Genomic DNA, 27,989 nt, shown 5'->3' with positions numbered 1-27,989 from the left:
TCTTCAGTGAACACAGACTCCTTGTGCTACAGAAGCAACCACAGCAAAGCCTGTCCTGTTTCTCAAGCCAACAGCCTCCTCCTTGCGGCCAATGTGAACAGAATGCTGCACATGGACACTTAACCAGATTAGCCTGGTCCCTCTATCGAACCTGCGCTTCATCGCTGTGGGCCTGAACTTTTAAGTTTTCCCCTCGCCTAATACGACTAGATAACCACTTTGTGGGTTGTTGTGCTATTTTCACCTAAATCTTTAAAAACTCATACATCTGGTTCTACTAATTGGATTTTTGTTTGTCATTTTATTTATTAAAATGTACTTTAGTTTTCTAAATTGGTTTGGCATTGTGTTTGCGTTGTGTTGTCACTTTATTAATGAGTTCTGCATAAATACTTTACTCATTGCCTCTAAGTTAAGCCTGACTGCTTTGGTCCAAACGATCAGAGGATTAAACACAGGTTAATTTAATGACTTTTGTGGTTCACCCCAATAAGGTCTGTGCTTTGTTTTTTCCTAACAAGGCCCATAATTCCTCAATCAAAGTAAGCCTACCTTCAAATTAATAATCCAGGATTACACAGGATGTCACTGAGGCAGGTCTACCTGAGTCTGCATCAAGTCTTGACTCGGGATGTGCAGAATGTGGTTATTTCCTGGCATCATACAGTAATGACACTTGCTCCGAACAATCAACTAACATTACTAATCATCATAGCCTCTGCTTACCATTTAGGACAATGATGTCAAAGTCACCGTTGCTGATTGGCTGATTTTGGTAGGAGATGCAGGTGTGGAAGCAGCCTCTCTGGTGCAGAGTTAGTCGCAGGAACACCTGACATGTCTGTCTGTTTGATAACACCGATTTCTCACATGAGACTCCTGCACTTGTCTCCTCCAGAGGGCCAAGCTGTATGCAATGGAGTAAGGGAAAACAGCAGGTGGAGAGGAAGAAAGATAGGGAAAGAGCAAGACAAGGAAAGTGCATGGAATGAAAGGAAAAAGGAAAGAGGCATGGAAGGGAGGGACAGTAGAAATTGAAGGTAAAGTGGCAAGGGAAGGGCACATGGAAGGAGGCAGGGCAAACAAAGCAGGAGGTGATAATGGACAGCAGTAGGGATTGGGGCACCAGGAAGAGAAAGGACACGGAGAGGAAGAGAGAGAGGTAAGAGGAGAGAGAGAAGATGAAAGGGAAGAAAACAGGTAATTGAGTTCAAATGTTAAAAAAAAATAGTGGGAGTAGGAAAGAAGATGATAAGGAGGCACAGTGACAGGACGGCAGAGGAAAAACTCATAAAAATGTGTTAGAATGAAAGAAACGAGCAATGGCAAAGCCAGTTGGTCTGGGTTTAATTAATTAATATGTGCTCAAAGCTGCCTTTGTAAACAAGTACTGGCAAAGCCCTATAGGTCTCACTTCTACAAGAGCTATTGGCTATGGCGAAGGGTTATTACCGTGTTGTAGATCAGTGGGGCTGCTGTTCAGCATGGCTAAAAGTTAGTGGTGTCCTAGAGTGGAGTGAGGCAGAAGAGTGTTGTAGACTGGATTTTTTAGAGTAGAGTGTTGTAGAGTGAAATGAGAGTGGAGTGTCAGAGTTGAGCAGAGAGGAGTAGAGGTCAGTGGCTCAGTGGCAGAGAGTGTTGTAGAGTGCAGTGTTGTACACTGCAGTGTCGTAGAGTGGAGGGAAATGGGTTGGAGTGGACTGAGGTAGTGGGGTGGACAGTAGTAGTTTGGGCGGATTGGCTTGGGGTAGAGTGGGTTGGATTGAGTGGAGAGGGGTATATTGGAGTGGGTGGACTAGATGGGGTGGATTGGACTGGTGAGGGACAGATTGAAATGGGGGAAGGTGGATTGGATTGGAGTGACAGGACTGGGATGTGGTGGGCTTGGTCAGGTGGGGTGTATTGGAGTAGAATGGTTTGGGGTAGGGTGAATTAGAGTGGAATGGAGTGGGGTGGATTGTACTGGACTGACCTGGGGTGGGTTGGGCTTGTGTGGAAGGGGTGGATAGGAGTGGAGTGGGGTGAGGTAGGTGCACTGGATTGCATTGGATTGGAGTGGGGTGGACTGGACTAGAGTGGGTGAATTGGAGTGTGGTGGGCTGGATGGATTGGATTGAGTGGGGTGGACTGAATTGGGATGGGGTGTATTGGGGTAGAGGGGGGTGATTGGACTGCAGTGGAATGGGGTGGACTGAATGGGGAGGATTAGATTGGAGTGAGGTGGACTGAAATGGGATAATGCGAAATGGATTGTGGTGGGGTGGTTTGGACTGGGCTGGGGTGGTTTGGACTGGATGGGGAGGGATGGATTGGATGGGGTGGGTTGTGGTGGGTTTGACTGAAGTGGGGTGAACTGCACTGAGATGGATTGGATTGTTTGGGATGGGATGGATTGAGTAGAGTAGATCGGATTGGGGCAAACTGGAGTGGGACAGATTGTTTTAGATTGGAGTGGGTCAGATTGTTTTGGATTGGAGTGGGTCAGATTGTTTCGGATTGGAGTGAGGCAGATTGTAGTTTTTCAGATTGTTCTGAACTGGAGTGAGGCAGAATGGAAAGCAGCGCACTGTTTTGGAGTAGGGTAAATTGTTTTGGATTGAGAGGGGAGCTTGTTTTGGATTGGAGTGTGGCAGATTGTTTTGGATTGAAGTGGGGCAGACTGGAGTGGGACAGACTGTTTTTGCTTGGAGTGGGCCAGACTTTTCAGGATTGGAGTGTGGCAGATTGTTATCGACTGGAAAAAAACAGATTGTTTTGGTTTTGAGTGGGGCAGACTGTTTTGGATTTGAGTGGGGCAGACTGTTTAGGATTGGAGTGGGCAGATTGTTTCAGATTAGAGTGGGGCAGACTGTTTTGGATTGAAGTGGGGCAGACTGGAGCAGGGCAGTTTGTTTTAGACTGGAGTGGGGCAGATTGCTTTAGATTGGAGTGAGGCAGATTTGTTTGGATTGGAGCAGATTGTCATGAACTGGAGTGGGGAAGATTGTCTTGGATTTGAGTGGGGTGGGTTGGGAGGATTGGAGTCTGGAGTATTGAACTGGTTTGAGTGGTTTGGATTAGAGTGGGCTGGACTGGACTGGTCTGGGGTGGATTGGATTGAGTGGGGTGGATTTGTGTGGGTTCGGGCAGACAGGTGTGGGGTGGATTGGAGTGGGGCAGACCTGAGTGGGGCAGATTGTTCTGGTTTGGAGTGGGGGAGACTGTTTTGGATTGAGTGGGGCAGGTTGTTTTGGACTGGATTGGGGCTGCTTGGAATGGGGCAGATTGTTTTGTAGTGGGGCAGAATGTTTTAGACTGGAGTGGGGCAGACTTTTTTAGATTGGAGTGAGGCAAATTGGAGAGGGGGAGATTGTTTTGGATTGGAGTGGGGCAGATTGTTTTGGTTTGGAGTGGAGCGGATTGGAATGCGGCAGATTGTTTTGGATTGGAGTGGGCCAGATTGGTTTACACTGGAATGGGGCAGACTGCAGTGGGGAAGATTGTTTTAGATTGGAGTGAGACAGATTGTTTTGGATAGGAGTGGGCAGATTGTTTTGGACAGCAGAGGGGCAGATTGGAGTGGGCTGGAGGACGGGAGTGCAAATGACTGGATTAGTCTGAGGTGGATTGGACTAAGTGGGATGAGGTGGGGTGGATGGGTGTGGATTAGAGTGGGCTGGATTGGTATGCATTGCATGATTATGTGTTAAAGCATAATATCAGAAATTACACATAAGCAAGAAACACTGTGGCTTTGCAATATTTAGGACAAGCTTATCCTCTACTTTTGAGAACAGTGCCCATGAGCAAATACAAAAGAACACATGAGGGCAAAGTGAAAAAAGAAAACATGGCAAAATAAAACAAAGATAATTGTAGAAAACACATTTTTGCAATTTTGTTTGTCCTGCTATGCAGGTTTTTGCCAGTTGCACGGCTTCTGCTAGCAAAGTTAAAGAGAACAAAGTATTACTTCAAACACGCCAGGAGCAGCGGATGGTCAATGATTAAGTTGAATCAATCAGTGCTTGGTCCCTGCTCCACAGAGAGGAACCAAAACGATGCTAGGCCTGCAGTGATGAATTACAGGGCTGTAAAAAACGAGTGCCATGCTGTCCAACAAATGATAAACAACGGGCGGGCTCCAAGCCCTTTTTGTTAACAACAGTGTCTCGCAAGCGAGAAGCATGCACCAGCACGGGCTCTCACAGGCTCGACCCTAAAAACTGTGTATGCCTGTGCTAGAGCATGAAAGTCAGACAAGCTGCATAAAAGGAAAAAACAACGGCAAGTCTATGTACTACAAGCTCCCTTAACTTGATTTTATTTCTTGGCTGTCAAAACCAGACCTATAAATGAGTGAAGGCAATAACCATTTAGGCAGCTATCTGTTTTTGTAAGCATTTAAACATGAGCTGTTGAGTCTGCTACTTTATGACTGTGGCAAAGGGTGAGGATCACCTCACCCAGCCAATAAGGTCTGCACCAGTGGCATTGCTGGTGAAATATATACCATTGAAATTTACCACAGTTATGAAGAACACAAAATTGTATAAGGATTACAACTGAGAAAAGAAGATTCTAAGTGGGAAAAAACTAAAACATTCAGCTCTGTTGCACCATAGAAAAATGTGGACTAGTCTGATAAAATAACTTGGTTTTCAAGACAGGCACAGATTCTGAGTCCAGCTCACACCCTGAGGAATTACACTGTTGGCAACTCACTCCTTGCGAAGAGGGCTCCATGTTTCCAGTAGATATACTGCAAAATGTATTAAGCTCACAAGGCCTTCATAACTAACTCCTGTGCTCCAAAACAATATATATATATATCTTATATACATTCCTGTATTCTGTGAAAATTCTGCTTTTTCTTTGTTAGCATTTCAAAATCCCCACCTCATAGAGACTGCGTGGGACTTTCAGGATCAGATATCACATGGTCACAAACCACAGTAAGAACCAAACAAGGTGCTTCATACCAAAGGACACGCACCCCATTTCCATCATAACGTGAATACACAATTGTTCATGTACCCTCCACAGCATAAATGTTCCTTCAAACTAATTAACATTCTGTTCATAATGACACTTGTACTGCCATCACACAAACACTGACACTTGTGCTAAGACGGAGTCCTGCCATATGAATACAATGCATGCAAGAGGCCAGCTTGCGTATAACTTGGATAGGCTCCCACACGGATACCCTGGGAAAGGGGAGTCTTTGACTTATTGAGTCCTTCAGGGGCAAGGAGGTCTCACCTAAATTGACCTTAGGTATGGGGTGTTCTTTTGTTTTGTGTATGTTCCACAAAACATATCACCTTGTCTATGCCTCAAGTTTAATTCTTGCCTTAAGTATGCTGAGGGAGAGTTCCAACTTGTGGCTGTCAAAGGAAGTTGTTCTCACTAAGTGGATGCCACAAGTGGATGACTCACCTCTTTAGCACTCTAAAACATTTTACAATGTCTATTTCTAACATCACATAGACAATCAGGTAAGGGGTGCTTGGCCCTCCAGTTAGACACTTCAAATTGAGGTTCCTTCTTCTAGGCTCTTTGACGTATTAGTCTCACCTTATGAATAATGTGAGATGAAATATAGATAGTTGACCTCGCAATTCAAGCACAACTTAAGTTTAGATGTTTTCTTTGTTTAAGTCGCACAAGGCTGAAGGTTCTAGTTTGTAGTAATCACACTTTATGCATACTCAGAGATGAGATTTTGGACAAACACTTCACAACTCAGGCATGAACTATGTTTAAGTGTTAGGTATGTCACACCAGTATGAAATTGTGATTAGGGTTACCCTGGTGGACTGTCCAAGGTGATGTTCTAATTACAAAAGTTTCATCTTGTATGCTCACTAAAGTATTCAGTAGTAAAAGCTTCATCGAGCTGAAGCTCAGATGAAAGCTCTTCTACTATGAAGGGTTTGCCTAGTGTACTCTTCAAGAATATGCTTACATTTTTAGGGTTTCACTTGATGGGGCAGTATGGGTGAGTTCTTACATTGTGGCTAACTTACCTCATGTATGTCCACAGTGTAAGCATCCTGATCTGTAAGGGAGGGTGAGTTGCTTGTTGGATTGTTGTACTCATCCCTTGGAATGATCTGCAACGTATGCTGCTGCCCACAAGTCAACACCAACGTAGAGAAGTGACAAACAATCTTCGTCTTTGAAGGAACCACAGTCCCTGGAGGAAGAGAGGAGCAGCCAAGAAACAAGTGCTAAACAAGTGCTAAAAAGGGATTTATGCAACCCAGAGACAGGCATGTATTTTCGCTCAGATGGACCCAAAGACATGCATCTATCCACCAGAAAACATATTTGCAAACACACATACAAAACCACCCCCATTCACATACACTGACATTGTCAAACACTCACAAACATAAACAAAGGCCAACAGCAAGGGTATGGAATTCCTTTAGCCCCATGCCCTGGACATACTACTGGGGCTCCAGGACAACAAGTTTTCCTGTTTATTTTGTTCTTGGGACAAGTAGGCCCAACCCCTTGCAGCACAAACCATATGTTTGCCAGTTTAAAGTATAAAATTATCAATGAGGAAAAGGCATTCTCTGCAGTTGTTTGTACCATATGTTAATGGCATTCAAACATTTATGTATGGTTCATTATTGCGAAGTCTTTATTATTAGAGTAAGCACTCTAATAAATTGTTGTATGCTCAGACTGCACTACTGACAGTGGTTCCACTGTAAAAATGTGTACAAACGTTTGCAAAGTTTAACAATATGAGGCTGCGTATAATGCTTCCAGCATGCTTTCTGACTGGATACAAATATCTGAAGAAGCTTGAAAGCAAAATTGATGATTCTTTGCTTTCGAAATAAAATGTTCATAAAACATGCAACTAGGAAAAAAATGATTTGCTGAACTATTGTGAAATTTTAGGTATAATTTCTTTGAAGGATCGTCTAGTAAAATGTGTTAAGGCATGCTAATATTCCCAAAAATATTCAAAGTGGAAAATAAGTGTAATCAGTTTCAACAAGATTATGGGACACATGAAAATAAACAAGCACTGGCAACGCCAATAAGTCTGACATTTAAGGTCAACCATTTGGTTTTGTCAATGAGTGTCTTGTTTTGGCATTGTTTTTGTAAAAGCTGCCACCATTATAACAAACATTGGCAAACATTTTTTTGTAGTCTCAAAAAGCACACATTGCATAGTAGTTCTGACACTTTGGTGCCGATATGCTCCTTGTGAAAGAGCAGAATGCTGTCAATCAAAGTGAAGCCAGTCCATCGATAGATGGAGGGAGATAGAATTTTAACCAAAACAAATTGTTTTGTTTAACGTCAGACCTAATTGGGGGGAACAAGTTTAAAGTAAAGTCACAAAAGTGCACCAATGGTATATCTACTTGCATTAGTGTCGATTTACAGCTTTGATGAACTCACAGTGATTTACAGAAAAAGTCAATTTTTGTACTCCTAGGAAATATTTGTGAACTGCATTTTAGTGCGAGCAAATATGCATGTGTAGACTTGCTCATGCAAAAATCAGCTGAGCATTTACAAGTTCACTTTCTCTCCAATCACTTTTTCCCCAACGTTGGAAGAAATTTTACTTCTGCCCTTCTCAGGAGCAAATTTCAAACTTTTATCAGTTTGCAGCGACTCAAAAGGACATTACAACCCTGGAACTATTGCCAACTGCTACCTCAATGCCCTAGCATGTAGATCTGTGGAAGGATGTCAAAATAAGGAAATTGCTAGTATTCACACCCTACTATATTATGAGCCCTGTTATCATCAGAGCTCTTAAATACTGACATTGCTCTCATAAGTTGTCACGGCCCATACGGCACCAAAGGGACAAGTGGACTCTTACAAGACAATTAGATTTATGAAGCACCCTACTGCATGGGCAAGTAGATATTTCATTAAATTATACGCCCCTGCAACAGTAAAGCACATATTTCCATGGCACTTGGCACTGCCATGACCTGGCACAACAAAATCTGAGCAATAAAGAACAATCCATTACTTTACATTTCAATCCACATGGATTTAACAAGCTTAACATTCAGAGCACGTATGACTGTACTTCACAAGGTATGTTAAGTTTAAAAATGACAAACTTCCTCAGATTGGTAAGATGCACCAAAGTTGTTAATTCATTAACCGATTTACTCTCTACCGCAAGAAGGCTAAACAAAATCAATCCGAGTCCAACTCACTGTTTCAATTTCACTAAAAAGGAAATACAGAAATCTTAATCCAATTATCTTAATTTTGGAAACAATAATGTGTTGAATTCTCTGCAAAACATTGTAACTAAGATGGCCAGAGGAAGAGCCTGACTTAAGGCTTGTGACTTCTTCCATATCAAGCTCTGGTGCAGAGACTACACTCTCCAACAACATGCTATTTTGAGACAGAATGCACAGTTTCCTGTTCAATAATGTTCTTACAGATCAAGGCACCAAGCTATAAACTAACTAGCAGTGTTGTAAAGTCCACATTGGAGAAAAGGGGGCATATTTTCTAGCTCCCATCGCTAGGTGGGCAATTGAATAAAAGTTGAGTATCAATGGTTGGAAGGCAGATTTGGGGATTCTAACCAGAAAACCAATATTACCTTAAAAGGGTCTTAACTCTGATATCTGTACAACTGGCCTGGAGGGGTCAGCAAATAGGAATATTTTAAGCATCTAAATAGTGACATCCAAGACTGTGACAATTATGTATCCAAGAGAAAACCTAATGAATGAGGCAAGAGACCATCATGGGAATTAGTCCACCCACAGAAACAATAGACATCCAGGCCTGACCAAATCAAGCAGCCTTAACAGTGAACCAACCTTAGTATGAAGAAACCTATTACTGACAGCTGCCATTTGAGACTCAATAGCAGAGGCAACAGTCATCGCTCATGGATGACTCTGCTACATAATGCTGAATTTCGCTGGCAAACCTATAAAAAGAGACACAACAATTCACTGTCATACAGCCCGGCAGCTACAAGCACAGATTTAATACAACTGGAATGTTTGGCCACACCATATGTCACCAGCTGAATGGAGGACGGAACTTGGGAAACACATTAAGTACATCCTGATACTTGTGACTGAGGAAAGATATCTACTTCTTCATGACTATCCCCAAGTCCACATGAACTGAAAGAATAGAAAGCAGTGTCTCATAGTGCAATGTGTAGACTTCTGAGCAGAAATCCAGCAGTGTGAACAAGCAGCTCCAATCATCAGAATCATAAGGGATGTCATCTATCACCTGGAAAACAACTCTCTCTGTACTGTGGCACGGACAAAATATGGACTAATAAACCTCAAACATCGAAAATCAACCTACATTTTCAACTGTGAGCCAACAAGGATTTCAATAATCTGACCTATTAACAGCAAGTTTGTAACTGATACATTATTGCTCAGCACTGAACTGTCCACAGTGGCACTTTTTAAAGTGGAGAAGTGAAGACAGCTTTCAAATAATCAGGGAAACTAACCTCTGATAAATATGTATTATACATCTTAACCCCTTCGCTGCCAGGCCTTTTCCCCCTCCTGTGCCAGGCCTTTTTTTGCCTATTTGGGGCAGTTCGCGCTTAGGCCCTCATAACTTTTTGTCCACATAAGCTAACCAAGCCAAATTTGCGTCCTTTTTTTCCAACATCCTAGGGATTCTAGAGGTACCCAGACTTTGTGGGTTCCCCTGAAGGAGGCCAAGAAATTGGCCAAAATACAGTGAAAATTTCGTTTTTTTCAAAAAAATTGGAAAAAGTGGCTGCAGAAGAAGGCTTGTGGTTTTTCCCCTGAAAATGGCATCAACAAAGGGTTTGCGGTGCTAAACTCAGCAGCTTCCCAGCTTTCAGGAACAATCAGACTTGAATCAGAAAACCCAATTTTTCAACACAATTTTGGCATTTTACTGGGGCATACCCCCATTTGTGCAATTTTTTGTGCTTTCAGCCTCCTTCCAGTCAGTGACAGGAATGGTCATGAAACCAATGCTGGATCCCAGAAACCTAAACATTTCTGAAAAGTAGACAAAATTCTGAATTCAGCAAGGGGTCATTTGTGTAGATCCTACAAGGGTTTCCTACAGAAAATAACAGCTGAAAAAGAAAAATATTGAAATTGAGGTGAAAAAACCATCAATTTTTCTCTACGTTTTACTCTGTAACTTTTCCCTCCAATGTCAGATTATCGAAAGCAATATACCGTTACGTCTGCTGGTCTCCTCTGGTTGCGGGGATATATAGGGTTTGTAGGTTCATCAAGAACCCGAGGAACCCAGAGCCAATAAATGAGCTGCACCCTGCAGTGCGTTTTCATTCTATACCGGGTATACAGCAATTCATTTGCTGAAATATAAGGAGTAAAAAATTGCTATCAAGAAAACCTTTGCATTTCCAAAAAGGGCACAAGATAAGGTGTTGAGGAGCAGTGGTTATTTGCACATCTCTGAATTCCGGGGTGACCATAGTAGCACGTGAATTACAGGGAATTTCTCAAATAGATGTCTTTTTTACACACACTCCTATATTTGGAAGGAAAAAATGTAGAGAAAGACAAGGGGCAATAGTACTTGTTTTGCTAATCTATGTTCCCCCAAGTCTCCCGATAAAAATGGTACCTCACTTGTGTGGGTAGGCCTAGCACCCGCGATAGGATATGCCCCAAAACACAACGTGGACACATCACAGAAAACAGAGCTGTTTTTAGCAAAGTGACTACCTGTAGATTTTGGCCTCTAGCTCAGCCGCCACCTAGGGAAACCTACCAAACCTGTGCATTTCTGAAAACTAGAGACCTAGGGGAATCCAAGGAGGGGTGACTTGTGTGGCTCGGACCAGGTTCTGTTACCCAGAATCCTTTGCAAACCTCAAAATTTGGCTAAAAAAACACATGTTCCTCACATTTCTGTGGCAGAAAGTTCTGGAATCTGAGAGGAGCCACAAATTTCCTTCCACCCAGCGTTCCCCCACGTCTCCCGATAAAAATGATACCTCACTTGTGTGGGTAGGCCTAGCACCCGCGACAGGATATGCCCCAAAACACAACGTGGACACATCACAGAAAACAGAGCTGTTTTTAGCAAAGTGACTACCTGTAGATTTTGGCCTCTAGCTCAGCCGCCACCTAGGGAAACCTACCAAACCTGTGCATTTCTGAAAACTAGAGACCTAGAGGAATCCAAGGAGGGGTGACTTGTGTGGCTCGGACCAGGTTCTGTTACCCAGAATCCTTTGCAAACCTCAAAATTTGGCTAAAAAAACACATGTTCCTCACATTTCTGTGGCAGAAAGTTCTGGAATCTGAGAGGAGCCACAAATTTCCTTCCACCCAGCGTTCCCCCACGTCTCCCGATAAAAATGATACCTCACTTGTGTGGGTAGGCCTAGCACCCGCGACAGGATATGCCCCAAAACACAACGTGGACACATCACAGAAAACAGAGCTGTTTTTAGCAAAGTGACTACCTGTAGATTTTGGCCTCTAGCTCAGCCGCCACCTAGGGAAACCTACCAAACCTGTGCATTTCTGAAAACTAGAGACCTAGGGGAATCCAAGGAGGGGTGACTTGTGTGGCTCGGACCAGGTTCTGTTACCCAGAATCCTTTGCAAACCTCAAAATTTGGCTAAAAAAAACACATGTTCCTCACATTTCTGTGGCAGAAAGTTCTGGAATCTGAGAGGAGCCACAAATTTCCTTCCACCCAGCGTTCCCCCACGTCTCCCGATAAAAATGATACCTCACTTGTGTGGGTAGGCCTAGCGCCCGCGACAGGATATGCCCCAAAACACAACGTGGACATATCACAGAAAACAGAGCTGTTTTTAGCAAAGTGACTACCTGTAGATTGTGGCCTCTAGCTCAGCCGCCACCTAGGGAAACCTACCAAACCTGTGCATTTCTGAAAACTAGAGACCTAGGGGAATCCAAGGAGGGGTGACTTGCGGGGCTCGGACCAGGTTCTGTTACCCAGAATCCTTTGCAAACCTCAAAATTTGGCTAAAAAAACACATGTTCCTCACATTTCTGTGGCAGAAAGTTCTGGAATCTGAGAGGAACCACAAATTTCCTTCCACCCAGCGTTCCCCCACGTCTCCCGATAAAAATGATACCTCACTTGTGTGGGTAGGCCTAGCGCCCGCGACAGGATATGCCCCAAAACACAACGTGGACATATCACAGAAAACAGAGCTGTTTTTAGCAAAGTGACTACCTGTAGGTTTTGGCCTCTAGCTCAGCCGCCACCTAGGGAAACCTACCAAACCTGTGCATTTCTGAAAACTAGAGACCTAGGGGAATCCAAGGAGGGGTGACTTGCGGGGCTCGGACCAGGTTCTGTTACCCAGAATCCTTTGCAAATCTCAAAATTTGGCTAAAAAAACACATGTTCCTCACATTTCTGTGGCAGAAAGTTCTGGAATCTGAGAGGAGCCACAAATTTCCTTCCAGCAAGCATTCCCCCACGTCTCCCGATAAAAATGATACCTCACTTGTGTGGGTAGGTCTAGCGCCCGCGACAGGATATGCCCCAAAACACAACGTGGACATATCACAGAAAACAGAGCTGTTTTTAGCAAAGTGACTACCTGTAGATTTTGGCCTCTAGCTCAGCCGCCACCTAGGGAAACTTACCAAACCTGTGCATTTCTGAAAACTAGAGACCTAGGGGAATCCAAGGAGGGGTGACTTGCGGGGCTCGGACCAGGTTCTGTTACCCAGAATCCTTTGCAAACCTCAAAATTTGGCTAAAAAAACACATGTTCCTCACATTTCTGTGGCAGAAAGTTCTGGAATCTGAGAGGAGCCACAAATTTCCTTCCACCCAGCGTTCCCCCACGTCTCCCGATAAAAATGATACCTCACTTGTGTGGGTAGGCCTAGCGCCCGCGACAGGATATGCCCCAAAACACAACGTGGACATATCACAGAAAACAGAGCTGTTTTTAGCAAAGTGACTACCTGTAGATTTTGGCCTCTAGCTCAGCCGCCACCTAGGGAAACCTACCAAACCTGTGCATTTCTGAAAACTAGAGACCTAGGGGAATCCAAGGAGGGGTGACTTTCGGGGCTCGGACCAGGTTCTGTTACCCAGAATCCTTTGCAAATCTCAAAATTTGGCTAAAAAAACACATGTTCCTCACATTTCTGTGGCAGAAAGTTCTGGAATCTGAGAGGAGCCACAAATTTCCTTCCACCCAGCGTTCCCCCACGTCTCCCGATAAAAATGATACCTCACTTGTGTGGGTAGGCCTAGCGCCCGCGACAGGATATGCCCCAAAACACAACGTGGACATATCACAGAAAACAGAGCTGTTTTTAGCAAAGTGACTACCTGTAGATTTTGGCCTCTAGCTCAGCCGGCACCTAGGGAAACCCACCAAACCTGTGCATTTCTGAAAACTAGAGACCTAGGGGAATCCAAGGAGGGGTGACTTGTGTGGCTCGGACCAGGTTCTGTTACCCAGAATCCTTTGCAAACCTCAAAATTTGGCTAAAAAAACACATGTTCCTCACATTTCTGTGGCAGAAAGTTCTGGAATCTGAGAGGAGCCACAAATTTCCTTCCACCCAGCGTTCCCCCACGTCTCCCGATAAAAATGATACCTCACTTGTGTGGGTAGGCCTAGCGCCCGCGACAGGATATGCCCCAAAACACAACGTGGACACATCACAGAAAACAGAGCTGTTTTTAGCAAAGTGACTACTTGGAGATTTTGGCCTCTAGCTCAGCCGCCACCTAGGGAAACCTACCAAACCTGTACATTTCTGAAAACTAGAGACCTAGGGGAATCCAAGGAGGGGTGACTTGTGTGGCTCGGACCAGGTTCTGTTACCCAGAATCCTTTGCAAACCTCAAAATTTGGCTAAAAAAACACATGTCCCTCACATTTCTGTGGCAGAAAGTTCTGGAATCTGAGAGGAGCTACAAATTTCCTTCCTCCCAGCGTTCCCCCAAGTCTCCCGATAAAAATGATACCTCACTTGCGTGGGTAGGCCTAGCGCCGGCGACAGGAAACACCCCAAAGCGCAACGTGGACACATCCTAAATTTTGGAAAAAAACAGAGGTGTTTTTTGCGAAGTGCCTACCTGTAGATTTTGGCCTCTAGCTCAGCCGGCACCTAGGGAAACCTACCAAACCTGTGCATTTCTGAAAACTAGAGACCTAGGGGAATCCAAGGAGGGGTGACTTGCGGGGCTCGGACCAGGTTCTGTTACCCAGAATCCTTTGCAAACCTCAAAATTTGGCTAAAAAAACACATGTCCCTCACATTTCTGTGGCAGAAAGTTCTGGAATCTGAGAGGAGCTACAAATTTCCTTCCACCCAGCGTTCCCCCAAGTCTCCCGATAAAAATGATACCTCACTTGTGTGGGTAGGACTAGCGCCCACGAAAGGAAAGGGCCCAAAACACAACGTGGACACATCAAATTTTTTTATAAAAAGCAGTGCCTACCTGTGGATTGTGGCCTGTAGCTCAGCCGACACCTGAGGAAACCTAGCAAACCAGTGCATTTTTGAAAACTAGAAACCCAGGGGAATCCAAGATGGGGTGACTTGCGGGGCTCTGACCAGGTTATGTTACCCAGAATCCTTTGCAAACATCAAAATTTGGCCCAAAAAACACTTTTTCCTCTCATTTCGGTGACAGAAAGTTCTGGAATCTGAGAGGAGCCACAAATTTCCTTCCACCCAGCGTTCCCCTAAGTCTCTCGATAAAAATGGTACATCACTTCTGTGGGTAGGCCTAGCGCCCACAAAAGGAAATGGCCCAAAACACAACGTGGACACAACATATTTTTTCACAGAAAACAGAGGTGTTTTTTGCAAGGTGCCTACCTGTGGTGTTTGGCCTGTAGCTCAGCCGGCCCCAGGGGGGGGCGGCAGAAATGCCCTAAAATAAATTTGCCCCCCCAACCCCCACCCTCCCCCGCCGGGAGCGACCCTTGCCTACGGGGTCGCTCCCCCTGCGTGACATTGGCACCAAAAAACAAATCCCCGGTGCCTAGTGGTTTCTGCCCCCTTGGGGGCAGGTTGACCTAAACTCAGCCAATCTGCCCCCAAGGGGGGCAGAAATGGCCTAAATACAATTTGTCCCCCAGGAGCGACTTTTGCCTGATGGGTCGCTCCCCATCTCTAAAAAAAAAAAACAAAGAAAAAAAGAAAAAAAAGAAAAATTCCACTAGCGCCTAGAGGTTTCTGCCCCCCCCCCCCGGGGGCAGAAATGGCCTAAAATAAATTTGCCCCACCAACACCCACCCCCCCCGGAGCGACCCTTGCCTACGGGGTCGCTCCCCGTGCGTGACATTGGCGCCAAAAAACAAATCCCCGGTGCCTAGTGGTTTCTGCCCCCTTGGGGGCAGATTGACCTAAAATTGGCCAATCTGCCCCCAGGGGGGCAGAAATGGTATAAATACAATTTGCCCCCCCAGGGGAGCGACCCTTGCCTGATGGGTCGCTCCCCATCTCTAAAAAAAGAAACAACAAAAAAAGAAAAACACAAAAAAAAAATTGCCCTGGTGCCTAGAGTGTTCTGCCCCCCCCCCCCCCCGGGGGCAGTTCGGCCTAATAATAGGCCGATCTGTCCCCCAGGGGGGCAGAAATGGCCTAAAATAAATTTGCCCCCCAACCCCCACACCCCCCCGGGAGCGACCCTTGCCTACGGGGTCGCTCCCCCTGCGTGACATTGGCGCCAAAAAACAAATCCCCGGTGCCTAGTGGTTTCTGCCTCCTTGGGGGCAGATTGACCTAAAATTGGCCAATCTGCCCCCAGGGGGGCAGAAATGGTCTAAATACAATTTGCCCCCCCAGGGGAGCGACCCTTGCCTGATGGGTCGCTCCCCATCTCTAAAAAAAGAAACAAAAAAAAAAAAAAAACACAAAAAAAAAATTGCCCTGGTGCCTAGAGTGTTCTGCCCCCCCCCGGGGGCAGTTCGGCCTAATAATAGGCCGATCTGTCCCCCGGGGGGGCAGAAATGGCCTAAAATAAATTTGCCCCCCCCCCCCCCGGGAGCGATCCTTGCCTACGGGGTCGCTCCCCCTGCGTGACATTGGCGCCAAAAAACAAATCCCCGGTGCCTAGTGGTTTCTGCCCCCTTGGGGGCAGATTGACCTAAAATTGGCCAATCTGCCCCCAGGGGGGCAGAAATGGTCTAAATACAATTTGCCCCCCCAGGGGAGCGACCCTTGCCTGATGGGTCGCTCCCCATCTCTAAAAAAAGAAACAACAAAAAAAAAAAAACACAAAAAAAAAATTGCCCTGGCGCCTAGAGTGTTCTGCCCCCCCCCGGGGGCAGTTCGGCCTAATAATAGGCCGATCTGTCCCCCGGGGGGGCAGAAATGGCCTAAAATAAATTTGCCCCCCCAACCCCCACCCCTCCCCCCGGAGCGACCCTTGCCTACGGGGTCGCTCCCCCTGCGTGACATTGGCACCAAAAAACAAATCCCCGGTGCCTAGTGGTTTCTGCCCCCTTGGGGGCAGGTTGACCTAAACTCAGCCAATCTGCCCCCAAGGGGGGCAGAAATGGCCTAAATACAATTTGTCCCCCAGGGGAGCGACTTTTGCCTGATGGGTCGCTCCCCATCTCTAAAAAAAAAAAACAAAGAAAAAAAAAAAAAAAGAAAAATTCCCCTGGCGCCTAGAGGTTTCTGCCCCCCACACCCGGGGGCAGATCGGCCTAATAATAGGCCGATCTGCCCCCCGGGGGGGGCAGAAATGGCCTAAAATAAATTTGCCCCACCAACACCCCCCCCCCCCCCCCCCCGGAGCGACCCTTGCCTACGGGGTCGCTCCCCCTGCGTGACATTGGCGCCAAAAAACAAATCCCCGGTGCCTAGTGGTTTCTGCCCCCTTGGGGGCAGATTGACCTAAAATTGGCCAATCTGCCCCCAGGGGGGCAGAAATGGTCTAAATACAATTTGCCCCCCCAGGGGAGCGACCCTTGCCTGATGGGTCGCTCCCCATCTCTAAAAAAAGAAACAACAAAAAAAAAAAAACACAAAAAAAAAATTGCCCTGGTGCCTAGAGTGTTCTGCCCCCCCCCCCCCCGGGGGCAGTTCGGCCTAATAATAGGCCGATCTTTCCCCCCGGGGGGGCAGAAATGGCCTAAAATAAATTTGCCCCCCCAACCCCCACCCCCCCCCGGGAGCGACCCTTGCCTACGGGGTCGCTCCCCCTGCGTGACATTGGCGCCAAAAAACAAATCCCCGGTGCCTAGTGGTTTCTGCCCCCTTGGGGGCAGATTGACCTAAAATTGGCCAATCTGCCCCCAGGGGGGCAGAAATGGTCTAAATACAATTTGCCCCCCCCAGGGGAGCGACCCTTGCCTGATGGGTCGCTCCCCATCTCTAAAAAAAGAAACAACAAAAAAAAAAAAAAACACAAAAAAAAATTGCCCTGGTGCCTAGAGTGTTCTGCCCCCCCCCGGGGGCAGTTCGGCCTAATAATAGGCCGATCTGTCCCCCGGGGGGGCAGAAATGGCCTAAAATAAATTTGCCCCCCCAACCCCCACCCCCCCCCCGAGAGCGACCCTTGCCTACGGGGTCGCTCCCCCTGCGTGACATTGGCGCCAAAAAACAAATCCCCGGTGCCTAGTGGTTTCTGCCCCCTTGGGGGCAGGTTGACCTAAACTCAGCCAATCTGCCCCCAAGGGGGGCAGAAATGGCCTAAATACAATTTGTCCCCCAGGGGAGCGACTTTTGCCTGATGGGTCGCGACCCATCTCTAAAAAAAAAAAACAAAGAAAAAAAAGAAAAATTTCCCTGGTGCCTAGAGGTTTCTGCCCCCCCCCCCCCCCGGGGGCAGATCGGCCTAATAATAGGCCGATCTGCCCCCCGGGGGGGCAGAAATGGTCTAAAATAAATTTGCCCCACCAACACCCACCCCGCCCCCGGAGCGACCCTTGCCTACGGGGTCGCTCCCCCTGCGTGACATTGGCGCCAAAAAACAAATCCCCGGTGCCTAGTGGTTTCTGCCCCCTTGGGGGCAGATTGACCTAAAATTGGCCAATCTGCCCCCAGGGGGGCAGAAATGGTCTAAATACAATTTGCCCCCCCAGGGGAGCGACCCTTGCCTGATGGGTCGCTCCCCATCTCTAAAAAAAGAAACAAAAAAAAAAAAAACACAAAAAAAAAATTGCCCTGGCGCCTAGAGTGTTCTGCCCCCCCCCCCCCCCGGGGCAGTTCGGCCTAATAATAGGCCGATCTGTCCCCCGGGGGGGCAGAAATGGCCTAAAATAAATTTGCCCCCCCAACCCCCACCCCCCCCCCCGGGAGCGACCCTTGCCTACGGGGTCGCTCCCCCTGCGTGACATTGGCGCCAAAAAACAAATCCCCGGTGCCTAGTGGTTTCTGCCCCCTTGGGGGCAGATTGACCTAAAATTGGCCAATCTGCCCCCAGGGGGGCAGAAATGGTCTAAATACAATTTGCCCCCCAGGGGAGCGACCCTTGCCTGATGGGTCGCTCCCCATCTCTAAAAAAAAAAAAAGAACAAAAAAAAAAAACACAAAAAAAAAATTTGCCCTGGCGCCTAGAGGTTTCTTCCCCCCCTGGGGGCAGATCGGCCTAATAATAGGCAGAAAAGGCCTTCCCAAAAAATTGCCCCCCCTGGGAGCGACCCTTGCCAAAGGGGTCGCTTTGTTGCTTGACATTCGCGCGCAAAAACAAACTCCCTGGTGTCTAATGGTTTCTGCCCCCCTTGGGGGCAGATTGGCCTTATCAAAATAGGCCAATCTGCCCCCAAGGGGGGCAGAAATGGCCTAAATATATATTGCCCCGTAGGGGAGCGACCCTTGCCTAAGGGATCGCTCCCCACCTAAAAAAAAAGAATTCATCACAAAAAAAAAGGTCCCTGGTGCCTAGAGGTTTCTGCCCCCCCTGGGGGCAGATCGGCCTAATAATAGGCCAATCTGCCCCCAGGGGGGGGCAGAAAAGGCCTTCCTAAAAAAAATGCCCCCCTGGGAGCGACCCTTGCCTCGGGATTCCCTCTGCAGGCGTCGCTGTGGGGGCTCAGGGGGGACAACTTTGGTTACTCACAGTCGTAGAGTCACCGGAGGGTCCTCCCTGAAGCGTTGTTTCTCCACCAGTCGAGTCAGGGTCGCCGGGTGCAGTGTTGCAAGTCTCACGCTTCTTGCGGGGAGTTGCAGGGGTCTTTAAAGCTGCTCCTTGAAACAAAGTTGCAGTTCTTTTGGAGCAGTGCCGCTGTCCTCAGGAGTTTCTTGGTCTCTTGGAAGTAGGGCAGTCCTCTGAGGATTCAGAGGTCGCTGGTCCTGGAGAAAGCGTCGCTGGAGCAGGGTTCTTTAGAAGGCAGGAGACAGGCCGGTAGGACTGGGGCCAAAGCAGTTGGTGTCTTCTTTCTTCTTCTGCAAGGGTTTTCAGCTCAGCAGTCTTCTTCTTCAGTAAGTTGCAGGAATCTAAATTCTTAGGTTCAGGGAAGCCCTTAAATACTAAATTTAAGGGCGTGTTTAGGTCTGGGGGGTTAGTAGCCAATGGCTACTAGCCCTGAGGGTGGGTACACCCTCTTTGTGCCTCCTCCCAAGGGGAGGGGGTCACATCCCTAATCCTATTGGGGAATCCTCCATCTGCAAGATGGAGGATTTCTAAAAGTTGGAGTCACTTCAGCTCAGGACACCTTAGGGGCTGTCCTGACTGGCCAGTGACTCCTCCTTGTTTTTCTCATTATTTTCTCCGGCCTTGCTGCCAAAAGTGGGGGCCGGGGCCGGGCAACTCCACTAGCTGGAGTGTCCTGCGGTGCTGGTCCTTTGAGGCTCACCGCCAGGTGTGACAGCTCCTGCCTGGGGGAGGTGTTAGCATCTCCACCCAGTGCAGGCTTTGTTACTGGCCTCAGTGTGACAAAGGCACTCTCCCCATGGGGCCAGCAACATGCCTCGGTTGTGGCAGGCTGCTGGAACTAGTCAGCCTACACAGATAGTCGGTTAAGGTTTCAGGGACACCTCTAAGGTGCCCTCTGGGGTGTATTTTACAATAAAATGTACACTGCCATCAGTGTGCATTTATTGTGCTGAGAAGTTTGATACCAAACTTCCCAGTTTTCAGTGTAGCTGTTATGGAGCTGTGGAGTTCGTTTTTGACAGACTCCCAGACCATATACTCTTATGGCTACCCTGCACTTACAATGTCTAAGGTATTGCTTAGACACTGTAGGGGCACAGTGCTCATGCACTGGTGCCCTTACCTATGGTATAGTGCACCCTGCCTTAGGGCTGTAAGGCCTACTAGAGGGGTGACTTATCTATACCTGCATAGGCAGTGAGAGGCTGGCATGGCACCCTGAGGGGAGTGCCATGTCGACTTACTCGTTTTGTTCTCACCAGCACACACAAGCTGGCAAGCAGTGTGTCTGTGCTGAGTGAGGGGTCTCCAGGGTGGCATAAGACATGCTGCAGCCCTTAGAGACCTTCCTTGGCATCAGGGCCCTTGGTACCAGGGGTACCACTTACAAGGGACTTATCTGGATGCCAGGGTGTGCCAATTGTGGAATCAAAAGTACAGGTTAGGGAAAGAACACTGGTGCTGGGGCCTGGTTAGCAGGCCTCAGCACACTTTCAATTCAAAACATAGCATCAGCAAAGGCAAAAAGTCAGGGGGTAACAATGCCAAGGAGGCATTTCCTTACAGTGGGACCATCAGAAAAACATGTAGGTTTTAGGGCTGCTACAAGAGAGTGAAGATCAGATAGAAGACGTCCCCAAATGTACTCCAGTTTGGAATAATTTGATCCACATAAATTACACTTACCTGCCAGAAAGGTTTTGTAGTAAGGACTGTATGCAACGTTGAGACCTCCAAGCTTTACTGAAACTTCATAGCGCCCAGCTTTGCGCACCGTAAATGCTATTTTCACCATGTTGAAAGGTGGCTCCTGGAGGACCTCCTGTGTGACAGGAACATCCATTGCTAACTCAATGTGTGCAATGTGAACTCGCAGCCCCAGGGGTACCTGGGTGTGAGCAGGAAAGGGCTGCCCATTCTTATAATATAACTGTATAGGAGAAAAGGAAAGAAGCAGAAAGGTTACTGTATGGTAAGAAAAACAATATATCATGTAACGATGATTCAGGAATTCAATAAACAGGAAACAACTATAGGCTCTTGGGAAAAATCAGGCAAGCTAAGGAGAAAAAGAGTGACAGTGTTGCAGAGGCGGGCAAGAGAGAAGATCAAAATTGCACAAGTTAGGGTGAGCTAAAGGAAGGACTGCCACAAAGACGTACACAGGGGTAAGAAGATTCATGCCCTCAGAGACCAAATGTGAACACAAGGGGTGCAGGAGGATGCACAAACAGGGCTGGCCCACTGGGTAGGAGAGGGGTAATAGAGAATAAATAAAAATTCAAGAATCAAAGGCATGATTGGATAAAGAGCCAGGGAAAAACCAACCAATATAGATGATTTTATAAAAGCACAACACACGGGGCAAAGATGGTAATGTATCCAGAGCCATGAATGGACCAATAGGTAAGAGGAAGGCATAGAAAGTAGAGAGAATTTCAAAAAAGGAAATTATACTGGGCAAAAACATGGGATGAGAGAATCGAATGCCCTAGGGGTACTAATGCAAAGTACGAAAGGTTTGATAACAAAGGAGTGGCCATGCAGAGAACCATGAAGTGAGAGGATCAAGAACAGAGAAAAGGAAAGCAAGTTAAAGATGTTAATGGAAAGACTGGGGGCAATGAATCGGCAAAGGTAAAGTACCAATGGATGTGGGTATTTCATGTTTGACATTTTGAGTTATGTTTCTTTTTATCGATCTACCCCATGTCCTGAATGCAACTGAGAGAGTCGACCTGTCTATCAATCTCAGAGACATTGAGGAAGTAGCACAGCAGTAGAGGGAACATTGGGAATGCTCAATGGAAATGGCTTTGGCAGAATGAAGACAGGCTTGGACGCTTATTGCTTTACAATGCCCCTAAATACTGTATGATTGTCTTACTGTTTTGCATTACAAAATAATAAAAACTGAGGAAAAAAGGAAAAGCACCAAAGGCTGACATGAAGCTGTACAGATACACATGGAAAGCACTGGTGGGCAAAGGGATCAAGAACTGTGGGGGGACCCTGACTGGGCACAAAAACTGAGGCATGAAGGGATGATGGGGAAGAAGCAAACCACAAGTTAAAAAAAGCATCTAAGATAATCGGTTATGAACCTATGAAAATGAAGTGAGAAACATGGGAAAGATAAAGGATGATCTAAAGCTATCAAACAGCTATGGAAACATCTGTTAGGGAAAGAGTTGATCTAGAACATTTCTACAGCTTAAGGAAGAAAGGACAGAAGAGTCAGTCAGACAGAACTTATGATCTTGAGTATTACTGTGATATATATAGTTCTACTTTACAGAGGGCAGGCAATCTTGTGGGGCCGGCAAAGAGTAGAAATCCTGTATTATAAAGAGGTTGAGTCTCACAAGATGGTATGTGGCTTTGGCATGTTGGGTTAGCCGGAATGACAGTCATTAAGGCTAAATGGGAGTTGTGGGATGTGTAAAGGAGAGGACTCTTAGCTTCCCCTCACACACCACAAACAGATACATTTAGGATGGCCCAGCTGGGCATGTGAATTCACATTCCACCTATGGACCCTGAAATAACAGTCAATTCTTAGTTTGAGCTAGAGAGTGCTTCTCGTCTCATACATTGTATGCTTCTTCAAGAACCTCAGAATATCTCTGCTACACATGAAGCTTTTTAATTCTCTGTGGGATACTAGCTTTCCAATTGGTGGGATTGGAGGATGCATGGTGTGTGCATCTACAAAAGAGGTCTGTGTCCAGAGTACCAGTCCTTCTTGGAGTCAGGCACAGTGAAAGAAAACTAAGTGGAAGAACAAAATACATTTTTGTTTACGTTCTGCCTGAAAGTCACTCTGCCCTGTAATCTTACCTGTAGATGTTTATTTGTGTTGGCCCCTTTCTCCACTATAGTTCTATTCCAATTGACTAAACCTTGACAAAGAATGTTTTGTTTATATTATCATTCTTCTGCATCTTCTGTTATAGGGTGGAATATTTGTGAAGTCAGGCCACTAACCAAACAATAAAAGGTGCAACATTTTAATAACTGACATGGGTGCCAGTAGATTTAGGCATAGAGGATGACCTTGATTTAGGAAAGTGACACTTTTTTACATGGTCACCCCCACTTTTTGCCTTCTAATCGATGCAATTTTGATTGAAAGTGCCCTGGGTTCCTGCTAACCGGGTCCCCAGTGCTAGACCTTTTCCCCTTAAACAGTACAACTGATCCCCAGTTAGCACTACCTTTGGCACCCCTCTACGTCTCTAGTAAATGGTACCCCGGGTACCTACGGCATGTGCAACAAAGAGGATCCCCAAGGGCTGCAGCATGTATTGTGCCACCCTCAGGGGCTCCTCACCAAGGACAGATTGCATTGCAGACTGCATGTCCTGGTGCAGCTAAAAGTGAAAACAAGACATGGCACACAGCCTGTGTGCCATGCCAACTAACACTACATGCAATATATGTAATTCACCCGTACAGCAGACCTTCCAGCGCTAAGGAAAGGTGTGTTATATTACATGTGTGGACATATCTGCAAGAGCAAATATGCCCCTGCTGTGTCTTTGTCGACTCTTAGACATAGTGAGTGATCAGGGAAGCCATTTTAAACATGTGCTGGACACTGGTCAATACAGGTTCCCCAGATACATGACAGCTCCACTGAAACTAGGGATGTTTGGTATCAAACATTTCATATTAATAAACCCTCACTGATTCCAGTGATGGATTTATTAATACATGCACCCAGAGGGCAACTGACAGGTGCGCCCTGAAAAACCTACCAGCTGCAGTGCACTGGCCAACTAGTTTTAGCCATCCTGCCACCAACAGACATGTTTCTGACCCTCAAAGGTGCGAACATTCACTCTCGAGGGGTCAGGAACAAAGCCTACATTGAAAGGGGTGTTAACACCCCCTCCCAACAGGATGACCTGCAAAACTGCATTCCAAGGGAGGGGGCTTTAAAGAGCTCACCACCAATGGGATGCTGATCCGGCTTCCCTCAGACGAGGAGATGATGGTCTTTCACCTAAGGTGAGCTGCCTGATGTGGACACGAAATTTGAAAGTCTGACATTTTGGTGATGGCAGAACTAGGAACTCTATGACAGGGGGCATGGGAACCCATGGGTAAGTAGCTCATTGGCTACTACCCTGCACTCCCCTAATACCCCTAAATTCAGTATTTAAGGGAGCCAGTGCAAGGAGCAGATCAGATTCTGCTGACCTTACATAGAAGAAGGCACTCCAGAGACGCAAAAGGGAGAACTTAAGACCAGTGACAGACTCGGCACCAACCCTGCAAGCCTGCCTCCAGACTTCGACAATCATGCCTAAGATGCATTGTCCTCCAGCTGCTTGTCCCTCCAACCTGGGAGAACTGCCAGTCTTCACCCAAGATCCAGGAACTCCCATGGAGCAGTGGAGCTGCTTCCATGAATCTTGCAGGAACCCCAAGAGACACTGTGTGGACTCTAGACTGCGGAAACACGATGCTGGACAGCACCACTGCACTTGTGCCTCCTAGCCCGAGTTGAAGTGGGCTGACGGTGCCAGCGTGGTACCCAGACACTCCAGAGACAAAATCCTTTGTGGCTCTTCCCACTGCGACCTTCAAGCCAATGCCTGCAGCATCTTTCAATCAATCAATCATTGGATTTATAAAGCGCACTACGTACCCGTGAGGGTTTCAAGGCGCTTGGGGGATGAGGGGAGAGCTGTTGTTACTGGTCGAAGAGCCAGGTCTTGAGGAGTCTTCTGAAGGTGAGTAGGTCTTGAGTCTGTCGCAGGTTAGTGGGGAGGGTGTTCCAGGTTTTGGCGGCAAGGTATGAGAAGGATCTGCCGCCGGAGGTCTTTCTTCGGATGCGGGGGACGGCGGCGAGGGCGAGGTTAGGGGAGCGGAGCTGACTGGTGGGGGTGTAGAAGCTGAGTCTGTTGTTTAGGTAGGCTGGTCCGGTGTCGGGGAGCCCTTTGTGAGCGTGGGTAAGAAGCTTGAAAGTGATCCTTTTGTCCACGGGGAGCCAGTGAAGGTTTCTCAGGTGGTGGGAGATGTGGCTGTGGTGGGGTACATTGAGGATCAGCTGGGCAGAGGCGTTTTGGATGCGTTGGAGGCGTAGTAGGTCTTTTGCTGGGATGCCTGTGTAGAGTGTGTTGCTGTAGTCCAGCCTGCTGCTGACGAGGGCCTGTGTCACTGTTCTTCTTGTTTCTGTCGGGATCCACTTGTAGATTCTACGGAGCATGCAGAGTGTGTTGTAGCAGGAGGAGGAAACTGCGTTGACCTGTTTAGACAAGGTGAGGGAGGAGTCGAGGATGAAGCCCAGGTTGCGAGCGTGGTCGGACGGTGTCGGTGGGTTTCCTAGTGCGGTGGGCCACCAGGAGTCGTCCCAGGCAGAGGGTGTGGGTCCGAGGATGAGGACCTCTGTCTTGTCCGAGTTCAGTTTCAGACGGCTGTTTCTCATCCATTCGGCGATGGATTTCATTCCCTCGTGGAGGTTGGTGCGCGGGTCTTTGGTGAGTGAGAGGATGAGCTCGGTGTCGTCGGTGAGAATGTTGAGGTTGTGTTGTCGGCCACTTGTGCGAGGGGGGCCATGTAGATGTTGAACAGCGTCGGGCTGAGGGATGTGCAGGCCTTTCTAAAGTGACCACCTCTGGTGACAGAATCCTGGTGGTTCACTGCACCTTTGCACCCGCCCGCCCCAGACCAAGGAGAAGAGGACCACTGGTGTCCCTATGTCCCCGAGCCTTGTGAGATCAGAGCTCACTTGTTGGTTCATTCGGACTGAACCCCCAGTCCATGCTGCAGCCACTTCTTGCAGGCCCCCACTACCACAACTCTCCCCTGGTGACAGAAACTCAATGGTCAATTAAACCTCTGTACCCGGCTGCCCCAAACGGAGGAAAAGTGGACCACTGGTGTCCCTATGTCCCCATGCATCGCAAGAACTGAGCCTACTTGGTGGTTCACCCTCACTGGTCCCTCAGTCCCCACCTTCAGCATCTTTCTGACCAGATCGATCCCCATTGACTTCAACGGGGCAACCAAGGCTGAACTGCACCACTGCACCTGGCTGCCCCATTGCTGCCCAATGTGACCTGTTGGTGTGGCCTAAAACCCTGCCCTATACTCACCTTAAGTCTGTAAGGTTGGTCCTATAAGTTGTTTTCGAGTACCCGTTTGCCTCATATGGTTTCTCTCCCATATGGTAACAGTACAGCTTCAAAAATTGTACTGTCAACTTTTCAAAACTATGACAATTTCTATTTCAAAACATACTAAGCTGAACGTATAGATTCTGGTGCACAAATATAAAGACACTTGTTATTTTTGTACATTGGTGTTGATCTCCTTATTGAGTTGTGTGTCTCATATATTGATTGTGTGCCTATGGCAAATGTCTAACACTCCTCTCTGATAAGTCTAAGGTAGCTCAACGACATTACTCCCTAACCCTCTAAGAGAGCACCTTGGGATTGCTAGAGCAAGCCACTGTCCACTTATAAGGCCACCTATGGACTCTTTGCACGGTATGCCTTATTTTGGTACACCATATTAAAAGTCAGCCTCCTACTTTGGTGGCTCAGCGGCGGGACTTAGCATTTGCTGTACCACTTGGTTGATAAGCAATACCACTAAGGAATCCATAAGTTTCTAATAACTTCCCAGCTACTTTAAAACTATGACAGAGACTGCAGGGCCATCCCAGGAGCTCAACCTGGGCCCGTACAAAAACCTTATGATGGCCCAACATAAGCCTCTGACAAGCATGGAAACTTGCCATGGGGCCTAAACTCACTAAAGCACATCTGCAGCAGTTGCTGGAAGACAATGATCGAGCTATGGCAGAGAAAAAAAAACCCTAATGGGGAAGAAGATTTTGAAGAGGATGATGATTCTATCAACAATCCTACTTACAGCAACACCTCCGGGAGCACTTCTAATAGTATCCCAGGCGATGGAGACAGTGAAGATGCTGATCTTCAGAAACTAGCTAAGAGGATAGAATTAGAGGCTAAACTCATAGCTATAGAAAAATTAAGAGCCGAGATGGGCTTAGGGCCCATCTCTGGTCGCAGCAAAATCATAAATAGTGAAAAAAGCTTCTGACCCTAAGATCCCCAAAGGGATTGTCCCCAAATATTCAAAAGGTGGTGATATCACCAAATGGTTTACAGCCCTTGAGAGGGTCTGTAAAATGAGGAAGCTCAACCAGAAGTATTGGGGCTCTCTACTCTGGGACCTGTTTTCAGGTAAGTGTAAGGTTACGCTCCCGACACTGAATGAGGCAGATGCTGAGTGTTATGACTGCATGAAGGATACCCTGATTGAGGGTTTATGACAACTGAGAATTACAGGATCAGGTTCAGTGAGACTAGAAAAATCTCAAGTCACTTCTGGGTAGACTTTGTTGACTTCTCACAGTCAAGACACTAGATAGTAGGTTAAAAGGGAACCAGTTGCACAACTATGATGGGATTTATAATCTTTTTATGAAAGAGCATCTGTTAAGTAACTGTGTTTCTGAAAACTTGCATCAGTACCTGGTAGACCTAGGTCCAATTTCATCCCAAGAATTGGGAAAGAAGGCAGACCACTGAGTCAAGACTAAATTATCCAAGACAACTCATGGTGGGGGTGACCAAAAGAAAGCGGGTGCTAAGCACCCTCCAGGTAAAGATGATGACCAGTCTGAGGTTAAAAATAAAGAGCCTTCTAAAGGCCTCCAAATACATGTTCAGGAGGGTAGCCCCAAGACCAGACACCGAGCAAGGGTGGATACCAGGATAACAACTGGGATTACAAGAAGGCTTGGAGATTTCATTGCAAAGTCAATGGGCACCAGAATGGAGAGCCTGCCTGTCCCAAAAAGAATCTCCCTAGTGCACCTGCAGCTCCTGCTGCAGTAGTAAGTCTCCGGTTGGGATCCCAGGTGTGCCCTGACCATGTCAGT

General features: G+C 47.0%; 1 protein-coding gene across 3 annotated transcripts in view; it reads right to left on the bottom strand.

The window, feature by feature from the left end:
* Positions 1 to 27,989, bottom strand: part of AREL1 (apoptosis resistant E3 ubiquitin protein ligase 1) — a 708,282-nt gene that overhangs the window by 545,624 nt on the left and 134,669 nt on the right. For all 3 annotated transcript variants that reach the window (XM_069208486.1, XM_069208484.1, XM_069208485.1), the window contains exons 5-7: positions 20,750 to 20,993; positions 6,012 to 6,181; positions 727 to 907 (exon numbers count right to left, since the gene is read on the bottom strand). In XM_069208486.1, the coding sequence (XP_069064587.1) occupies positions 727 to 907; positions 6,012 to 6,181; positions 20,750 to 20,993 (595 nt within the window). The remainder of the gene's footprint in view (positions 1 to 726; positions 908 to 6,011; positions 6,182 to 20,749; positions 20,994 to 27,989) is intronic.

The sequence above is a fragment of the Pleurodeles waltl genome, chromosome 9 (assembly GCF_031143425.1).
Source record: "Pleurodeles waltl isolate 20211129_DDA chromosome 9, aPleWal1.hap1.20221129, whole genome shotgun sequence".
NCBI lineage: Eukaryota > Metazoa > Chordata > Amphibia > Caudata > Salamandridae > Pleurodeles > Pleurodeles waltl.
Note: the sequence above shows the minus strand (reverse complement) of the source record. Positions and strands in the feature narration are given on the sequence as shown.